Source organism: Peromyscus leucopus, chromosome 15 (genome assembly GCF_004664715.2).
Source record: "Peromyscus leucopus breed LL Stock chromosome 15, UCI_PerLeu_2.1, whole genome shotgun sequence".
NCBI lineage: Eukaryota > Metazoa > Chordata > Mammalia > Rodentia > Cricetidae > Peromyscus > Peromyscus leucopus.
Genome location: NC_051076.1, coordinates 556,118 through 576,694, shown reverse-complemented (window position 1 = coordinate 576,694; position 20,577 = coordinate 556,118). Strand labels below are relative to the sequence as shown.

General features: G+C 41.1%; 1 protein-coding gene across 5 annotated transcripts in view; it reads left to right on the top strand.

Annotated features, from left to right (window-relative positions):
• The window catches only part of Kiaa0825 (KIAA0825 ortholog), a 432,213-nt gene that overhangs the window by 137,647 nt on the left and 273,989 nt on the right, over positions 1 to 20,577 (top strand). For all 5 annotated transcript variants that reach the window (XM_037211082.1, XM_028891593.2, XM_037211083.1 and 2 more), the window contains one exon: positions 19,333 to 19,472. In XM_037211082.1, the coding sequence (XP_037066977.1) occupies positions 19,333 to 19,472 (140 nt within the window). The remainder of the gene's footprint in view (positions 1 to 19,332; positions 19,473 to 20,577) is intronic.

The following is a 20,577-nucleotide window of genomic DNA, read 5'->3' as shown; positions in this document are numbered from 1 at the left end:
AATGTAACAGAAACTTTACATCATGGGTATCAAGGAGTCTTGCAAAAGGAACTTAACAGTAATCAAGGAAGTGGGAAGGATAATTCCATGATTTATTTTTTAAGCCCAAGAATCAAAGACACAGCACTCATAATAATTTCTCTAACTCCTAACTTTAGTTATGTAATGGAAAAGGTGGATTTTGAGAACTTCATTCTCTTTAAGCTAATTACCTAGGCATTTAAAAATTCATTCTTGATCTATGATTGGGGATTTAACAGTTCTGCAGCTAATTGTCTAATATAGATAGCAACTGGATAGTCAATTTAACTTGACTCAGAATCTTAGGTACAAGTTTAGAGGAGTAACTTTTATAATTATGAACAAGATTTTTCATTTTTATTATTTAATTAACAACACTTAAAAATCAGAAAAAGCATTTACAGTGTAAAATGCACTTCCAAGAAAATCTGATGACATTTTGTGGCATTATGTAGTATGGCAGTTTGATTCTTTGTAGAATATATCATTGGAAAAATACCTTTCCTTTGTACCTGAGAATAAAATATCAAGAATAGCTAAAGGAGATATTGGTGATCTGAAGGCAGTCTTGATTCATGTTGGAAATACATTATTAGCAATTACAGATTGGTTAGGTCCTGGGTCCGCTCCCCTCTCAGTGCTGGGACCCCGTTTGGCTTGACCTATACAGGTCCTCTGCATGCTGTTACCGCCTCTCTGTGTTCACATCTTCATATTCATATGAGCATATTGGCTCTCTACCATCAGCACATTTGTTTTTCTCTTTGGAACCACCAATTCCCCATTGGGTGAGACTCTATAATACTTCTTTCAGCCCTGCTTAATTCAGCCCAGCTAGAGCCTGGGAACTTCTTACAACAATAGTTAATTTTTATATTTAGTGTCTCTTTTTTTTCTATACCCAAGTGTAAATGAAACATGAAGTGTCTTTTTTTTCTGCTTCTGTCACTAAATGATCTGTTACCCTAACAGAAAGATTCAGTCCCAAGTGGCTGTTTGTTCCCAGTGTAAATTGTGTCCAGTGCCAGCTTTCTAGGACCATGTTAGTAGCCTATTTTGGAAATTTAAAAACAATTTTGGAAATTCACTTCTAGAAATCCACTGTAAGGAATGAAGTGAAGATGCTAACAAAGTTTTATGTGTAAAATAGCTGTTAAAATATTGTTTATAAGAGAAAATGGAAAATTAATGTTCTATACTATTACTGGAAAAAAATCATATATAGGAGAATTCTAACAATAGACCAGTAAAGATAGACCAGTAAGGAATCAATAAAAGGGTTGGTTTTTAAAGGTATTTGGCAACTTATAGAAATCATTGTGATTTATAGTCAATTGGGGTGAGCAGATTAATAAGTATGTGGTTAGTCAGGCCAGCCCCCTTGAAGCAGTGTGTGTAACAGACCTGGTGCCAATGATCATCTGATACTCAGTGCCTTACACTGATCATCTTCTAGCCCTCTGTGAGCTTTGGTTGGGTAAGGAAGAACTCGTGTGCTTCCTTTGTGGAGAGAAAGGTGCTGAGTAGTGTGTGTAGCAACTTTCTGAAGAAAAAGAAGCTGGCAATCAGGTCCACATCTCAGTCCTATTCCATTTGTAGTTGGTCTTGGCAAGAGCATCTTCACCTTTCAAAGGGAAAACCATTCCGAGTTGATGTTAACAGGCATTCCTGAAGAATTCCCCTGCACAGTCTGTCAGTTATTCACTGTATAAAGTGTGCTTTTGATTATTCAGCTTTGCATGGTTCCATCACATGCTGGTTTACAGTGTTCCTCTCTAAGGGAGATCCGAGCTAATCTTCCCTACCCTAAACTTCCTGGGTAAGAGAAGCCTTGGTGTCTGGGCAAGGAACAGTTACTAGGAGGTGGGATGTAATGGATGAACACTGGCCTGTACAATTCTACCATACACAGAACATTATAGAAAAAATGCAAATAAAACAACACCCCACCAAATACTGAAAGGATGTAGACTGTGGAGGCTCTATAGGTTTTATCTCTGATGGTGAGTTTGCGAGTATTTTTAACTTTTACATGTATTTTCCAAATTTCTTACAAATAATATGTTTGTACTTTATTAATATGAAACAATTAAAGAAAGCAAAAAGCAAGCCCATTTTCTCTGATTGTTCTTTATTCTCATGGCTTAATTTACAACCTCTGTCAAGACTGTTGTATTTCTCCATTTCTAGCTGAGTGTTTGCCTTCTCCTCAACATTTCATGCGCAGTTGCCCACATTTCCTGAGTTATCTACTGTGACAGTCGTCTGTCCTTCCTCCTTTCTTGCCTTGTTCTGCATACACAAGCATTGTTCATGAACCCTTCAAAGATTGGCCTTCCGAGCTCTTTATTTGCCTGTTCTTATTCCTTAGTCTTGTCTGGCCTTTTCATGGCCAGTAAACAGTGTCTCAAAAATCCTCTCAAAGCCAGCCTTCCTCTCCAAGTCATTATAGTGAATTTTGTTCATTTTACTATTATTTAACACATGTAGAACAGTTTTCATATGTCCCTCTCCTCCCCAGAATCCTAAAGTAGCTTGTTGTACCCCCACTTTACTGTGCCTTGTTTCTCAAGCACCCCCAGTTTTCCCTGTCAGTTAACACACTCTCCTCACACATGCTTCAGAGTTGGCCATGTTTAACTTGTATTGGCTGTTCATTCTCAACTTTACTATCCATGTGGTTTCTTCTTGTGGAACTCCTTGGGTTCTTTATCCCCTTGTCTGAATTTCCATGCAAAGTATGATATGATCACCCTTTGCTGAATCCCACTCGATGCCTGACATTCTGGCAACTGTTTCCTGGGGCCATATGATGTGCTGAGAAAGACTCGGTGCCTCCGACTTACAGCCCAGCATGTTTAGAACAGTGATGTAATCTGGGCAGCAAGAAAATCCATTCTAAAATAAATCATAATCGATATGCATTTGCCAGGCATGGTAATTGGGGGTCCCAGACCAGCAATATGTGGCTCAAAAACCCCTCCCTTTGAACCCACTCTCCATACTTAAGCCAGCTATCACTACTTCTCTTTTACTCCAAATTGTTCATGAGAACTGTGTTCATCACCTTAGCAGCAAACATATTCTGGGAAATACGTGAGTTAGATAATAGCAAACTAAAACGTGTTAGGTTTATCGTATGAGAAAGGAGAAAACTGAGAACGAGATGACTGAAATAGCTAATTTTATGAAACTTCATAGTAATTAAAGTTTTTATTTATTTATTTATATTTATTGTGCAGGGGAGGGTACATGTTACAACATTCTTATGGAATTCAGACAACTTTCAGGAGTCAGTTTTCTCTTTCCTCCATTATGTGGGTTCCTGGGGATTGGACTCAGGTCATCAGCCTGAGAGGAAGTTCCCTTACCTGCTGAGCCATTTTGCCAATCCAACATCTTAATGAATATAACATCTCTTTATTTTGTACCTATATATTATTTCAGGAAACATTTGAGTCAGCTTTCAGAAATATTGAAGATACATTATTAAATGTAAATGAGAAGGAAGAAAAGGAGCAAGAAAGGCATGAAATTAAAACAAACCAGTCAAAATGCTGAAAGTAACATAGAAAATAAACTTATCTATATGTCTATAAGGTTACTATGAGGTATATAATAAGTAAAATGAAAATCTTTCCATGCTCTCCCAGGCTCTGGTAATACAGTTTTGAAGACCCATATTTAGGAAAATTAATGTATTTCCAGAGTATTAAGTAGAATAAACTACATTCAAGGTCTCTACCAATGGTACTGCCCAATAATGTAGGTGACTTAAAGAGTTACTGGTTTCATAGTAGATAAAACTTAAGAAACTGGTCAGTATATCACTATCAAGCTAATAGCATGCTAATATACAGTGATTTCATATAAATATTCAAGAAAGAATATTCTCTTGGTAATTGTAGTAGTCAGGGTTCTCGAGAGGAATAAACCTGATAGAATGAATCTATGTATACTAAAAGGAGATTTATTATGGCTCTTACATGCTGTGGTCTGGCTAGTCTAACAATGCCTGTCTCCTGACAGAAAGACCAAGAATATGATGTTTGGTCAAAGAAGCTGGGTATCTCAGCTGATCTTAAGTCTGTGTTGGACTCTAGGAGAAGTAGGTTCCAAGGCCAATGAAGGAATGTCTCACCCCAGGATAGATGAGCTTGCCGGTGAGGGAGGACAAGCAGCCTAAAAGCAAAGGTTCCCTTCTTCTGTGTCCTTTGATGCAAACTGTCATGACAAGATATGGCCCAGACTTCAGGTGGGCCTTGCCACCTTAAATGACCCAGTGGAGACTAATTCTTCACAGGTGTGCCCAGATGCTTGGGTGTAGTTGATTCCAGATGTGCCATCATAGTAATTTATAGTACGTTTCCTTCTAACGCTTTTTTGTGTTTCCTAACCTTTGGTCTTCAATAAACTATTTGAATACTTCCAAGTAATTTTCAAGTCTCCCTTAGCTAAGTAGGTCACCAGTCTGCTCTGAACCTGAGTAGCATCATCCGTGTGAGGAAGCATGCATTCACTGCTACTTGTCATTTTCTTCTTTGAGCACACAACACAGTGATACAAGGCTAGTCTCTCCTCAGCTGGAGAACTTGCCTTTCCTTAAGATAATACTGTTTATGTTTATATATCATCTGTTGAGTGTTCAGCTAACCTGAGCAGATCTTGTCTGCTGGACCTGGGATCTGAGGACCCAGAAGAATGAGGTGGCCTACAGTCTAATGCTGTAGACAACCTTACTTCAATTTCAGTGTCCTTTTTTACACTACAAAAACAAATAAAGCAATGAGCCAAAGAAGGTTGTTTGAGTTCAGAAAAAAACATGATCAGAAAAACATGTAAATAGAGCATGTTAACAGAGCTGCCCTTTCGAAGAACTCTCTCAGGACACACCAGTTTAAACACAATCGCTTGCCATATACTATAGATTATATCTGGGAAAGCAAGGCAGAAGGCCATATCCAGATTCAGGGCACACTGACCAGATTCGGTTCTATAGCTGTGTTCTGACATCCAAAAGAACAAGCGTGTCTTATAAATACAATGTACGTGTTTGTCACGGGAGTCCTGAAATCATCCAAGAACAATCCCGGGAACACAATGCACCTGAGGTAGAGGCCCTCTGCCCTTTTTCCCGGAGCCTCTCTCAAAGCCCCCCTCGGCATTGTTTCCCACAGTCATTCTTTTGACCGTGTTCCGACAATCTTCCACCTAAATAGAAGTTATATTTGGCCTCACTCTACGATACTATGTAAATTCTTATCCAATCACTTTTTGATAAATGTATTTCACAGACTTTCTCCTTGTAAGCTATTATGCTGTGTGTTACAGGTAAGGGAAGAGGCAGTTAAGGAAATTTGGACCAAATTCCTTCTCAACACAAGAATACAACAACCTAACTTAAGGGGACCTACTTGACAACCACACAGTACTGCTGTTGACTTCCTCCATCTTGAGACATTCCACTGATTTCCTCTTGAGATATTCCACCAATTTCCTCCTTTCTTTCTTGTTTCTGCTTTTATGTCTCTTTTTATATCATGTACCCAGACCTGCCCCTGAAATATTGAATATCTTCAGTGTTCTGCTATATAACTTTTAAAAAGTAATGCTGTGGTCTCTGTGGTCTCCTACACTTCTCCTGTACTCCATTGTATTGAAATCAACTGGAGTCTCTCCAAAGACTATAGTCTCACAGATGTCAATGTGCGTGAATAGTTTCCTGAAGATGATGTGTGGAGGTTACAGACACTGTCCTTTCCCAACTGATCCTCTTCTATCTGGCCTTGTCTTGCTAATGGTAAGCTTACTCAGTTGTGCAGGCAGATTCCCAGGTGGACATCCAGAGCCTCCTTTCTGCCTACATTCCCACCCTCTTTCTAAGTCTCCAGAATCTTAAACCTTCAAAATCTACCCTCTATAAAGCCTCCTTCATCGTCATCTCCCCGTCACTGCAGTGACAGCCCAGCCTTGCTTTTTCCTGCTGGTGCTGAGCCTGGCCTGAGCTAGGCAAGCACTCTCCACTGAACAGTGCCCTGGATCCCAGTGTGCGAGTTTTCATTATCTTCTAAACTATAGCCAGAATTTTTTCAAACCCAAGCTTTTTTTTTTTTTTTTTTTGGTTTTTTGAGACAGGGTTTCTCTGTGTAGCTTTGCGCCTTTCCTGGAACTCAGTATGTAGACCAGGCTGGCCTCGAACTCACAGAGATCCACCTGCCTCTGCCACCTGAGTGTTGGGATTAAAGGCATGCACCACCACCGCCAAGGCCTTTTTAAAAAAATTTTATTTTATCATTAATTTAATTTTACATATCAGCCATGGATTCCCATGTCCTCCCTTTTCCCACCCCCAGCCTTCCCCCCCCCAATCTACCCCCCATTCCTACCTCCTCCAGGGCAAGGTCTCCCCTGGGGATTCAGCTCAGCCTGGTAGATTCAGTCGAGGTAGGTCCAATCCCCTCCTCCCTACACCAAGGCTGAGCAAAGTGTCTCAGCATAGGCCCTAGGTTCCAAAAAGCTGGCTCACGCACCTAGGGCAGGTCCTGGCTCCACTGCCTGGGGGTCTCCCAAACAGTTCAAGCTAAGCAACTATTTCATTTATCCAGAGGGCCTGGTCCAGTTCCATGGGGGCTCCTCAGGTTCACAGTTCATGTGTTTCCACTAGTTTAGCTATTTGTCCCTGTGCTTTTTCCAATCATGGTCTCAATATCTCTTGCCCATATAATCCCTCTTCTCTCTCACCGATTGGACTCCTGGACCTCCACCTGGGGCCTGGCCGTGGATCTCTGCATCTGCTTCCATCAGACACTGGATGAGAGTTCTATCACGATAGTTAGGGTGTTCGGCCATCCGATACAAGCCAATTTTTCTAACTCAAACTTAATTATTTCATGCCTATGACTTAAAATCTTTCAGTGAGTACCCTACACATGTACATGTACACCGTACACACACACACACACACACACACACACACACACACACACACACACACACACGGCATGGTCTAGAAAAGTCACATGCATATGGGTCTGTCTTTCCTACATCTCCAAACTCTGACAACCATCACGGTGTGAACTTGGCTCTTCACACATCACCCTTCCCACTGTTTCTTGCTGTGCCGTTCTTCCATTCCCTGACATCGCTTCATCGTTATTTAATGAATAAACACCTGCTTACCTTCATAGCTCAGTTCAGATATGACCTTTGTAGGGAAGCCTTTCATTAACCCCAAAGATTAGGGTTTTTTTGTTTTTGTTTTGTTTTGTTCTTTTGGGTTTTTTGTTTTGTTTTTTGTTTTGCTATATCTTAGTTTGACTTTCCTCTGTTGCATATTCTTCTGTCTCTCTGGTCTAGAAGTCAGCAAATATATATTATTTGAATGAATGAATTAGCAGATTAGTTCCAAATAGTGAACTACTTGAAATATGAAATATTTCTAACATTTTATATGAGTGGTAGATCTTAGGTATGGAAAGTGTGATTTTGATGAGTTGGTTATTTCTAGTATCCTCAGGAGATACCATCTAGAGAAGAGGACAAAAATTGCCTCCTAGGAAAGGGATGGGTGCTATGATGTAAGTATATTTCGATATAAAATATTTTAAGAGCTCCTAGCTATTGCTGGCAAGCTGCTACACAGCCCTGAGGAACAGAGATGAGAGAGTCTGTACTCTGAGATGCCAAGTACAAGCAGAGCCAGCGGGGAGCAGCTTGGGACTGCTGTGTAGCCGTTCCAGAGAATGACGGACAAATGGCTGCATCTTTGAAAGGATTTTCAAGGTCAAAGTCAGTATCTGTGAATCAGACCGTTATTAAAAGAACTAAAAATGTCAGCTGAACTAGGAATTTTAGATGGATGGAAGGATTGGTGGATGGATGGATAGACAGACAGATATATCTTAAGGCTTATTCTATTATGACTTAAAAGTATTATATGAAAAGCACCAAAATTGAGATTACACTGTGATCATACAGACAACCACAGATTTTCACAATAAATGAAAGTGTGTTCTATGCTTGTTTGGTTTTGTGATCTTGGAAAGTGAGTTAACCTATGTGAGCTTCCATTTCATTTTATGTTTTGAGGAGGAAGTTGAGACATAAATATTCTATAATCTTATTGTTCTACTTAGACATTCCATGCAAAACTACTGTTTATTTCCTTTTTCAAAAAAAATCTTCTTCCCTTACCTTCCAGGATATTCTCACGGGAGGCTTATGAGAATTAAATGAGCTAACGTGCCTCCAAGCCAGTCCTCACATTAAATATCCACCCAGCAGTCACTCACAACAACTAGTCAGTGAAGAGCTATCGGTTTCAGTAAGTGGCAGACTTTATCAATTATCTCAACATGTTAAAAGGATCTGCTACAATGGTGATAAAGTGAACTGCTTTCCCTCTGGCTGTTCACACTTATCAGAAGTGTGATGTTAAAAAAAAAAAAAAAAAAAAAAAAAAAAAAAAACCTTTCTGGAACTACCAGTCATAGAGTCTCATCTGGAGGTCAGGTCCTGATAAAACCATTGACTCCAGAGAGAGAGTGGTTCCTGCAAGGGATGGCCAGTGACTCTGTGCTGTCAGTAAGACAGTGCTCTACTGACTCAAGGCTCGATTAGGACTTTAGAGAGACTCCTCAACTCATGTTTCAACTGTTATGTATTTTCAAAATTAAAATTAATTAACCTTGAAAGCACTTGCTAATGAATCCACTTTTTCTTGTCTTCAACTCTTGGTTCATGCTACTTGGACCAAAGGGGAAAAGATGCATACAACTAGAATTTCTCTAATTGTTAGACCATGTTGGATATAATGCCAGGGGGTTAGAACCTGTAGAGAAGTGCTAGAGAGCATAATTAGTACAGTTTTTGCCTAGCATGCACAAAGCTGCAATGTAATTCCCAGCACTACATACAAAGGCGTGAGGGTGCACACCTGTAGTCATTTTTTTTTTTTTTTTTTTTTTTTTTTTTTTTTTTTTTTTTTTGAGAAAGAGTTTCTCTGTGTAGCTTTTGGAGCCTGTCCTGGAACTCACTTTGAAGAAGAGGCTGGCCTTGAACTCACAGAGATTTGCCTGCTTCTGCCTCCCCAGTGCTGTGATTAAAGGCATGTGCCACTACTACCTGGCCTGTAATCTTTTTTGAGAATGTAACTCTGTATTAGTGGACAATACTAGCTTGAATATCAAGGCAAGTTCTAGATACACACATATATACATACATACATACATACATACATACATACATACATACGCAGATGTGCATCCCCCAATTTCTACTTTCTCAATCATCTGTAATTGTAAATACTATTATGATTTAGCTATGCCTATTATAGATATCTGAGGTGGTATTGTGTTCCCTAAAATATTGTGCATCCTAATAAACTTATCTGGGGTCAGAGACAAAACAGCTACAAAATTAAACATAGAGGATAGGCAGTGGTAGCACACGCCTTTAATCCTAGCATTCCAGAGGCAGAAATCCATGTGTTCAAGGATACAGCCAAGCATGGTGACTCACGCTTTTAATCCCAGAAAGCGAGCCTTTAATCCCAGGGAGTGATGGCTGAAAACAGAAAGGTATATAAGGTGTGAGGACCAGAAACTAGAAGCATTTGGCTGGTTAAGCATTTGGCTGGTTAAGCTTTCAGGCTTTCGAGCAGCAGTTCAGCTGAGATTCATTCTGAGTGAGGACACAGAGGTTTCCAGTCTGAGGAAATAGGATCAGCTGAGGAACTGGCAAGGAGAGGTGGCTGTGGCTTGTTCTGTTTCTCTGATCATTCAGCATTCACCCCAATACCTGGCTCTGAGTTTTTCTTTATTAATAAGACCTTCCAAGATTCATGCTACAGATATCAACTGTTTATAAATATTTTCAGTGCCAACTACCTGAAATTTTTATATTTTTGTTAAAGTTGAAAAGAATATATTTTGAATTTTTAATTTCCATGACTTTTTTTTCTCAGGTACTAAAATTATCTTCTTGTAGAAAGATGACAAGGTGACTTTAAAAGTTTCCTTTGCTTGCCAGGCAGTGGTGGCACATGCCTTTAATCCCAGCACTCAGGAGGCAGAGACAGGCAGATCTCTGTGAGTTCGAGGCCAGCCTGGTCTATAGAGTGAGTTCCAGGACAGCCAGGACTGTTTCACAGAGAAACCCTGTCTTGAAAAACAAACAAAAAAGTTTCCTTTGCTTCTTTTCTTGGAAAGATTCTGAAAGATAAGTTATGGAACATGCAGAGTAATGTCATGATGCTAGGACTCACCTGCTCCTGCTTCCCTGCATCAGGATCCTCACCCTCAGCTTGTCTTGAGTGATGCTCTTGACTTTGTTCTCTGAATAATGTCCCTTATGCTTTCTGATATAAATTAGTCCCAGTGATACATGCCAGAAACCATCTGGTTGAAATCATTCTCTATACCTTAAGTAACATGGCTCCAATTTGGAACATAGCCCTAAGACCAAACTCAATTTGGGGATAAAAATTTGGTATCTTCAATCAGGAGGCTTGATGGAGCCAAACATCTTCTGTGCCAGAAAATGCAACTTATCCACCAAGTATCCATCAAACTCAATTAAGGGAAACATGAAGTGAGTCAAAGAACATGAGTTTTGAAGACAGAGTGACCTGGATTTAAAGTAGCCACATCTGTTAACTAAATGTCTTTGGAGTACTTGTTCAATATTCTTAAAACAAGGATTGAAATATACAGTAAGTACCTCTATGCTCCTCCCAACTTGAATAGTCTTAAGAAGCAGACCCTTGAACAAAGATTCAGGTGAAAATAGTTTTTTTTTTCTAAGTGGAGGGAGAGAAGTAGAAGTCAAGAGAGCGTTGTGTTATCTTTCAAGTCAGCATTGAAGGAGTGCCTCAGCTTAGGAAGCCTGGCGAGAGCTGCGGGTGTTTATTTGTTTGTTTAGTTTAATATGTCAACACGTTTTCTTTCTTAATTCATCCTTTTAATTTTCAAAAATTAAAACATAGTTATATAATTTCTTCTTTCCATCTCTTCCTTCCTCCAGTACTTCCCATGCATGGACCCCCACCATTTCCTATAGAAGCCATTTCATTGTTACTGGTGTGTATGTGTATGTACCAAAAACATATAAACACAACCTGCTCATTCCATTTTGTGTTACTGGTATGTATATAATTTAGTGCCGACCAATTAGTATTAGATAAAATTAGATAGCCCTTCCCTGGGAAAGACTATTTCCTCAGCTCTCCACACTCCTTAATTGCCTGTAGGTTTTTGTCAATGGGTGTGACCTGTGAGATTTGAGGTAGGATTTTGGGATCCAATGCAAAATACACAGTTCCAATTGTTAAACCAAAAGAATGAGGATTCTGAAGCATACACTTAAACAACTCTCAGGAGTCAGTCATTACTTGAGCAGTTTTTTGGAGAAAAGATCTCATGTTTCACAAAAGGCCTGAAGCTTGTGATATGGCAGAAGGTAACCATGAATTCCTGATCCTCCCAAGTGCTGAGAGGTTACAGCTGTGGTCTCCACACTTGTGTTTGCAGTGTTGGAAATTAAACATGGGTTTGTGCATGTTAGGCAAGTACTCTACCAACTGAATTATATTCTCTAGCTCTTCTCTAGGACTTTCAATTCCCTGGCAGTGTATCCTATCTTGTCTAGAAGTTAAGGAAATGTATGCATTCCTTCCCCCTTCTATCTATCTAGCATGAGCCAAGTAAAGACAAGAAAATGTAGAGTTACTGACTTCCCAAGTGGTCTGTTCTTTATACTATTGAGGTTTAGTCCTCAAGTTAAGTGCTGAGAGTCCTATTGTCGATTCTTCACGACGAAGGCTGGTCACAACTTCTAAAAAATAAAAAGAAAGAAAGGAAGGAAGGCAGGAAGGAAGGAAGGGAAGGAGGGAGAGAGAGGGAGAAAGAGAGAGAGAGACAGAGAGAGAGAGAAGAGAGAGAGAGAGGGAGAGAGAGAGAGAGAAGAGAGAGAGAGAGGGAGAGAGAGAGAGACAGAGAGAGAGAGAAGAGAGAGAGACAGAGACAGAGACAGAGAGAGAGAGACTTAGCAAGGCCTGGTGGCACTCTCCTTTAATCCTTTGATCCTAGCATTCAGGAGGCAGAGGCAGAGTTTGAGCCTAACCTGGATCTAGGACAGAGCAAGTTCTGGGACAGCCAGGGCTACACAGAGAAACTCTGTCTTAACCCCACTCCCACCCCAGGAAGTTTACATACAGACTAGCATTAGGACAACTAGAGTAGTTCCTGCTGTAGGCAGTTCTCTTTTTCAAATTTGCAAGTGATAATTATCACCATCATAATCATCACCTCCTTTGACTAGCTATCCTAGCTTCCTATCACTACTGTGCATCGTGTCTGCTGACTTATATCATATTCTGAGTAGAGTCACTATGATCCCATCCTCAAAGGTTGATCTGACAGGGCCCATGAGGGAATGTCGAAAAGACAGACACACAGACGCATATACAGAAAAGCTGGGATCAGGCAGGCCATATGCTCGATTGATATGAACTGGGAGACTCAGTGTGTTTATTTTATACATCTGAAGTAAGGAGATGAGTTTTTGTATACAGTTGAATGAGGAAGTAGGTTCATGGTACAGAGCTGGGTAAGGAGACAGCTTCATGGTATACAGCTGGATAAGGAAGAAGGTCCACTGTATACAGCTGGATAAGAAAGCAGGTTCATGATATTCATTTGGGTAAGGAGACAAGTTCATGGTATACAGCTGGGTAAGGAGGCAGGTTCATGGTATTCAGCTGGGTAAGGAGGCAGGTTCACGGTATACAGCTGGGTATGGAGGCAGGTTCATGGTATACAGTTGGGTAAGGAGGCATATTCATGGTATACAGTTGGGTAAGGAGGCAGGTTCATGGTATACAGCTGGGTAAGGAGGCAGGTTCACAGTATACAGCTACACAAGGAGGCAGGTTCACGGTATACAGCTGGGTAAGGAGGCGGGTTCATGGTATACAGCTGGGTAAGGAGGCAGGTTCACGGTATACAGCTACACAAGGAGGCAGGTTTAGGCAGTCTCTGTAGGAGGTTTCTCTAAGGGAGTAGTCTCAGGCTGCAGTCATCGTGGAGGAGGAAGCTGTGGTTGATAGTTTCTGTACACACTGTCGATATCTGCACTCAGATTGAGGGAGGCCTTGGCAATAATTCCCATGGGTCTGAGATATTGGGACAATTGGCATGGCTGTGGTCATGTCAACAACACACATTCACTCAGAATTTCATCTGCTCCTCACACATTTATTCAGAACTTTGCTCGACTCCCACACCATTTCACCAAAAAAGCTGGGCTTCCTCTCCCACAAAATCTATAGAATTGAGGCTATAGCAATAATTTCCCAGTAGATCACCATGAACTTTTGAAAAACACAGTCCTACTTTTTACTTCTTGGTGCCTAGACCTGCAGTCTGTTGAGCCAGCTGTCATAAAGGACAGGAGCTCACACAGCTGGGTGTATCACAAGGTGTGCATTCCATAGTTCACCATCTAGTACCTTTCTAAGATGTATTTGGTAGGATAAATTCACCTGTGGTCATAAAATCTGGGCAGTATGCCCACTTATATCACAACTTGAGTATGATGCAGAACTCCTGGCCTGGGTTTAAAGTCAAGTTGGAAATAAGAAAAAGTGTACTAGGAGCGGGGTGAGTTCACTGACTTACAAAACCTGTGTGAGTACATATAAAAATGGAGAAATTACAAATGAGCTACTTTACAGTCATACAGCTAAAGTAGAGCTAAAAGTTTTCGTGATTATTCCATAATAATCATTTGTAATTTCCATAAACCAATAAAGATTGAACCTCATTGCTTCTGGATTTGATGAATTCTTTAGGCTAATCCACAACCCAGAAACACAGCATTTACTGGAGTATAATTTTAGTACAACCCAACCATGAATTTATTCTGTCTTCCAGGATGAAATGTATGAGTTTTGATGGATTTGTAAATTTTTATTCTCTTCTGTATGTCATAGTAGAATTTGACATGTACACATTTGATACACACACACACACACACACACACACACACACACACACACACACACAAATTCTCCCTTTCTGTCGTTTTTTCAGACTAATCTCCCTTTCGCAGCTCTACCAGCTCAAAGGATGAGTGAACATATGCTTCTCCATATGTGCCACACAGACTCTTCAGTGCATTCATTACTCAGAGCTGGGTGACTGAAGAATGTTTGTACTGTTTTATTTTTCCTCAAAGTGATTCATTCTACTGTACATTTCAAAATCTGTGGCAAGTTGGAAGATTCGAGAACTAAGGTGCATTTCAGTGAACATCTTCTCATCTGTTAAATAAAGGATTTTATCACTAACCAGGCACTCAGATAAAGTAATGAAATCACATCCCGTTATTTTATTATGCAACTGAGGCACTGAGTTAAAAACACAAATTATCTCCAATCAGTCTTCTACACTGCAACCATATCAGGAAACTCCCCCACTTTAAACTCAGTAGATAGGGAACCCCACCATGAAACCAGGCTCCCCCATGATCTTGCTCCTGTCATCTTCCAACTCTCTGTCAGAAAACTCACTATATATTCTAGCAGAACTTTCCTTCCGCTGTGTTGCTAACTCAAGTGTAATGTGTAGATGGGAAAGGCTAGCCAACAAAGGACATTTGTAGCAACTGCCACCAGCTGCTTTTCCTCTATCGTGCCTTGCAGAGCTTCTTAGGAACCCAGCACAAAGGTTCAGGAAGTAGTGATGGCCCTGGTGTATTTTAGAACCAGGCTCAAAACTTCAAAGAGCCAGCACAGTAAATGGAAAGTAACTCTGAATTACAGACATGCTCAGAAGCCATGGCTTTGACTCCTCTGACTGAGCATGAACTTGCTTCTTTTTCTTTTTCTTTTTCTTTTTCTTTTTCTTTTTCTTTTTCTTTTTCTTTTTCTTTTTCTCTCTCTTTCTTTCTTTCTTTCTTTCTTTCTTTCTTCTTCTTCTTCTTCTTCTTCTTCTTCTTCTTCCTCCTCCTCCTCCTCCTCCTCCTCCTCCTCCTCCTCCTCCCCTCCTCCTCCTCCTTCTTCTTTACTAGCCACCCATGTCAGAACTCCCCCACTTGGAATTACCCAAATGCCCAAGGAGTTACTTTTGCTTCCAGTTATCAAGACTTCACAAAGGAAGCCTAAATTGGTCCAAAGTTTAAGTACAGACTGAAGAATTTTGTACATCATGAAGTTGTGAAATGTTTCGGATGCCATGCCAAGGAGGAGATGATTTGAAATTTATTTATTTATATCTTTGGTACTTTTCTTTTTCTTCTCTCTTACTCTAAATGCAAAGTTCTTTTCTTTTCTCTTCGTTCTTTGCCTATCCATGTACATGCTAACAAATCAAGTCAGTCGATCAGCAACGTCTGCATTATGCAGTAGCAAAAACTTTGGGTAATATAAAACAAGTATCCTCAAGACACTTGAGTCTAGATGGAGAGATTAAATTTTAGTTTATGAAATAATAACTGCAGAAATATGTAAGCTTGTCATAAATTATTTAATTCAGAGGCCACTCTGAAAAGAAACATTTAGTCAAGAATTTTCAGAGAAAGTGAAATTTTTGCTGCAAATTAAAGGTTGGTGTCTTAGGGTTCCTGTTGCTGTGAAGAAACACCACAACCAAAAGCAAGTTGAGAAGAAAGCAGTTTATTTGGCTTATGCTTCTGGTTCATCATCCAAGGAAGTCAGGACAAGAACTCAAATGGGGCAGGACCCTGGAGGTAGGAGCTGATGCAGAGGCCATGGAGGAGTGCTGCTTACTGGCTTGATTCCCATGACTTGCTCAGCTTACTTTCTTAGATCCCAGGACCACCAGCCCAGGGTTGTGACACCACCAACAATGGGCTGAGCCCTCCCTCCCACAACAACCACTAAGAAAATGCCCTATGATTGCCTACAGCTAGATTTTAGGCAAGCAGTTTCTCAATTGAATTCCCTTCTTTCAGATCATTCAGTGTGTATGGAATTGACTAAAACTAGCCAGGGCAGATGGGTAAGATTAAGGTCATACAAAGCTCCATGGGTAAATAGTGTCTTAGTTAATGCAGGATGCTGTGACAGATACTGGGGGGAAAGTCTGACATGAGGGGACCACGGTCAGGTTCTGGTGAAGGCCTTCATTCAGGTTGCTAACAGGAAAAGTCTTGTACCCTCATGGCCAAAGTGGGGCAAGATAGTTAGTTCTCTGAACTCTTCATCTAAGAGCTCTAATCCTATTCATGACATCTCTACCTCCTGACCCAACCTTCCCCTGCAAGGACCCCATCTTCAGATGATACCACATTGTATGTAATTAAAGTATAAACATTTGAATTTTGGAGCAACACAAACATTTAGTCCATTGTTGGCAGCAAGTCAACGCCAATGTTGGATGGGTACAAAGACCTCGAGAACTGAAAGATGATATGAATCTTTTCTTGTTTCTATTCCTGTGTTTAAGAAAGCACTGCCTGTAACAGCCTTGACATGCAGCAGAATTTCTTTTTTTTTCTTCATTCTTCTGTATTAAGAAATTTTCTACTCACTCCACGTGCTATCCACAGGTTCCCCCTCCTCCTTCCTTCCACCCCCCAGCCCTCTTTCCCAAGCCACCCTGCATCCCCACATCCCCAAAATCGAGGTCTCCCAAGGGGAGTCAGCAGAGCCCAGCACACTGTTCCTAGGCAGGTCCAAGCCCCTTCCCACTGCACCAAGGCTGTACAAGGTGTCACACCATAGGCACTGGGTTCCAGAAGCCTGCCCATATACCAGGGACAGATCCCGAACCCCCTGCCAGGGTACCCCCCAAATAGTTCAAGTCAAACAACCATCTTCCATGTCCAGAGGACCTAGTCCAGTCCCATGGGGGCTCCACAACCACCAGTCCACAGTTCATGGGCTTCCACTATGTGGCTGGTCATCTCTGCACATCCTCCCATCATGATCTCCACATCCCTCACATGCAGTATCTCTCCTCTCTCTCATCAACTGGATTCCTGGAGCTCAGCCTGGTGCCTGGCCGTGGATCTCTATATAGGTCTCCATCAGTCACTGGACAAAGGCTCTATGATGACAGCTAGGTTATTTGCTAGGCTGGTCACTAGAATAGACTGGTCCAGGCACCCTCTGGACCACTGCCAGCAGACCAAGGTGGGGTCAACCTTGTGGATTCCTGAGAGCCTCCCCAGCACCTTGCCTCTTCCTATTCCCATGATGTCCTCATCTATCATGTTATCTTCCTTCCTGCCCTCCCATTCTGTCCCTGTTCCAGCTTGACCCTCCCATTTCCCTATGTTCTCATTCCCCACTCCTTGCCCTTTGCCACCTCCACTACACACACTCCCAGTCCACTCATGTAGATCTCATCCACTTCTCCTTCACAGGGTCATCCATGTGTCCCTCCTAGGGTCTTTTCCTGTTAGCTAGTCTCTTGGGAGTTGTGGGTTGCAGTCTGGTCATCTCTTCTCTCCCATTTATTAACCACTTATGAGTGAGTACATACTATGTTTGTCCTTCTGAGTCTGGGTTACCTCACTTAAGATGATATTTTCTAGTTCCATCCATTTGCCTGCAAATTTCATAATATCATTGTTTTTTATTGGTGAGTAGTACTCCATTGTGTATATTGCCATATTTTCTTTATCCATTCTTCAGTTGAGGGGCATCTAGGTTGTTTCCAGGTCCTTGCTATTAAGAATAATGCTGATACGAACATAGTTGAGCATGTATCCTTGTGGTAAGATTGAGCATTCCTTGGGTATATGGCCACGAGTGGTATAACTGGGTCTTGAGGAAGACTTATTCCCAATTTTCTGAGAAACTGCTGTACTGATTTCCAGAGTGGTTGTACAAGTTTGCATTCCCACCAACAGTGAAGGAGTGTTCCCCTTGCTCCACATCCTCTCCAACATAAGCTGTCTACAGTGGTTTTGATCTTAGCCATTCTGACAGGCATAAGATGGTATCTCAGAGTTGTTTTGATTGCAGCAAAATTTCTTAATGCACAGATTTCTGTGACCTACTCCTGCAATTTCTAATGAGAAGAAGCTCACAATTTAAGCCAGATGTGATGGCTCATACCTATAATCCCATAATTTAGGGTTCCAAAGCAGAAAGATTGCCTTGAGTTCAAGGCAAGACTGGGCTATACTGTAAGTTGAGTTCTGGGCCAACCTAGGCTTGAGAGTGAGAAACACAGAAGAATTTGCATGTTTGCATTTGAGCATATTCTCTCATGCTGCTGCTTCATATATGGGAACCAAGGTTTCAGAAGCCAGAGATGGAGAGTCTGGATGTGCTAGTATCGAGAGGCCAACCACTTAGGGAGTCATTGCTAATGATGGTGCAGCAGACTGCTATCATCGTCCTCTCACGTTCCCACTTCAGCAACCACCCCAATCACACCATTCATTCCCTGTGTGGCTCATTTCCACGGTCCCTGTAGCCAGCACCACAGGGTAGGTCCGTTTCTTCTGTTTGCTGTTATTGTAAGTTCGTCTCCCTTGTTAGAACTTTTATATGATTCAAACTGGGGGATTTTCGAAGGAAACGTTGAATAATGCTGTGGATAATTCCTGCTTTCTGGTGCCCTGCTGCTACACAGGAAATGAAAGTAGTCCTCTGGGGGAGCTGCTTTTCAGCTCAAAACTGATGACAGTTTAGAAAGCAGGAACCTGTTTGTCTTGGAATTATTTCTCTCTGATGGCACTACTTAAGTAGGTCACAGGGTGAGTGGTAGCATTAATTCTGATAATTGCATGTTGATTTAATGATTTTCTTATTAAATAATTAGATTGTGGCTGACCCTTCATAGAAGTTTTGAATTCCTTTAGTTTTAGCAGCAATTTCAGTATATAGCAACGTTCAAAGTATTCCAAAGCCCACTGGAACATCTTTCCCCAATAAGAAAAGAAGAAAATAGTATACAGTAGTCAGTTGTTATGCCTTTAGTGGATGAACAAATGATGGCATTCAAAACAATGCATAAATGGTTTTTCTTATGAAAAAGAAAAAAGGAAGGAAGAAAAGAAAGAAAAAGAAAACTAGGTTCTATAAAATAGAGGCATGGTTATTTTGTATCAGTTTTAGGTTTGGCAGACTACTGAGCGTTAATTTGCTTTTAGCTAGTTGAGAGTAAATGTAATTCCTTCCCTGAGCAACCCTAAAGTAAGCAAGCATGAAAGCATTTTCAGAGTAATCTGGGAGGAATTGACATTTCAAGGAGCTGGTATTACATCTGGACTTGAAGGCTATTAATTTCATAGACAGATTAACTTCATTAGTCCGCCTTATCTTGCATTTGAAAGGCCTCCATCGGCTAGAGGACTGAACGCCCAGGGTCACTTGAAACTACTCTTATGCCAGCCATGCTGTAAGTGGAACCTGCTTCTGGAGACCCTGCTGCACAGTGGTGGCCTCATACCAAGAATCCTGCTGAGGAGCTCAAGTGAGTATTTGCAGTTTCAAGAATGTCCTAAGCACAAGACAAAACAAAACAAACAAAAACAAGCCCAACAACAGCAAAAACAAAAAACAAAACACCCAAAAACAAAACAAAAAAACAAACCCAGTCATTGGCAGAGACAAATGGAACTTTTTCCTACTTGAATATTGCGCGGGGGGTGGAACCTGAACACAGGCTGGGAGTGCTGGGCAGTCAGTCACTGCAGCGGAGCTACTGACCTGCCTAACCAACTGATTATCTTTCTAAGCAGTATCAGCATCCAGGCTTTGAAATGCCTAAGACAACTGGGAGGAGGCAGTTACATTTCCAAAGCACAAACCTGAATTAGATAATAAATAAGTAGAAATTACATTGGATCAGCTCTTGAAATTCTAGTCTGTCTTGAAGAGTACTTTAAGATAGCAAGCCAGCAGCTGTGGGTTACAGTCATTTCCACTTCAGACAGAGAAGTAAACATCAAGAAAATTATGACTGAAAACTGAGGAGTAAGAAGCCATAATCCTCTTAATTAAAATGTCTTCCCTGCCAATACTGTTTTAGGAAATGGTAAGGAACGCTGTGAGAATGTCCTCCCATGTTCCATCACTCACCTATGGAGAGTGTTTTCACCATGTCACATGTTGTGTGGATTCCTCTTTATGTCATACATGAATCCAAATTAGTCAGCTTCCCAATTCAAACTCATTTTTGTCTAGCTCACCATATGCAGGATCACATCCAGGTCCTTCTGCCACTCTAACTAGATGAGTTTTCTGACCTTTTGATTTACAACCCTCCCCCGCCCCAAGTATTCCCTTACATGTACCACAAACCCACCTAACCCTTTCCAGTTAGGGCCCAAAGCCCCATGTGTGTGTTCCCTCTATACCTTGGCTCTCTGTTTTCTTATCTAGAGACCCCCAAGCCACTCTGCTTCTACCATTATGCAGAAGCCTGGAGTGTTCCAGATGCTTGAACATTCCTCATCCTGGCTTCTTGTTTCTCTGAACTCCAGTGTTCTCTATCCTGGCTTACGATGTTACTTTTATGTGTGAATAAGGAAAATGTCCATGCATGTTACTAGCCTATGGGTATATAAACGAGGCCC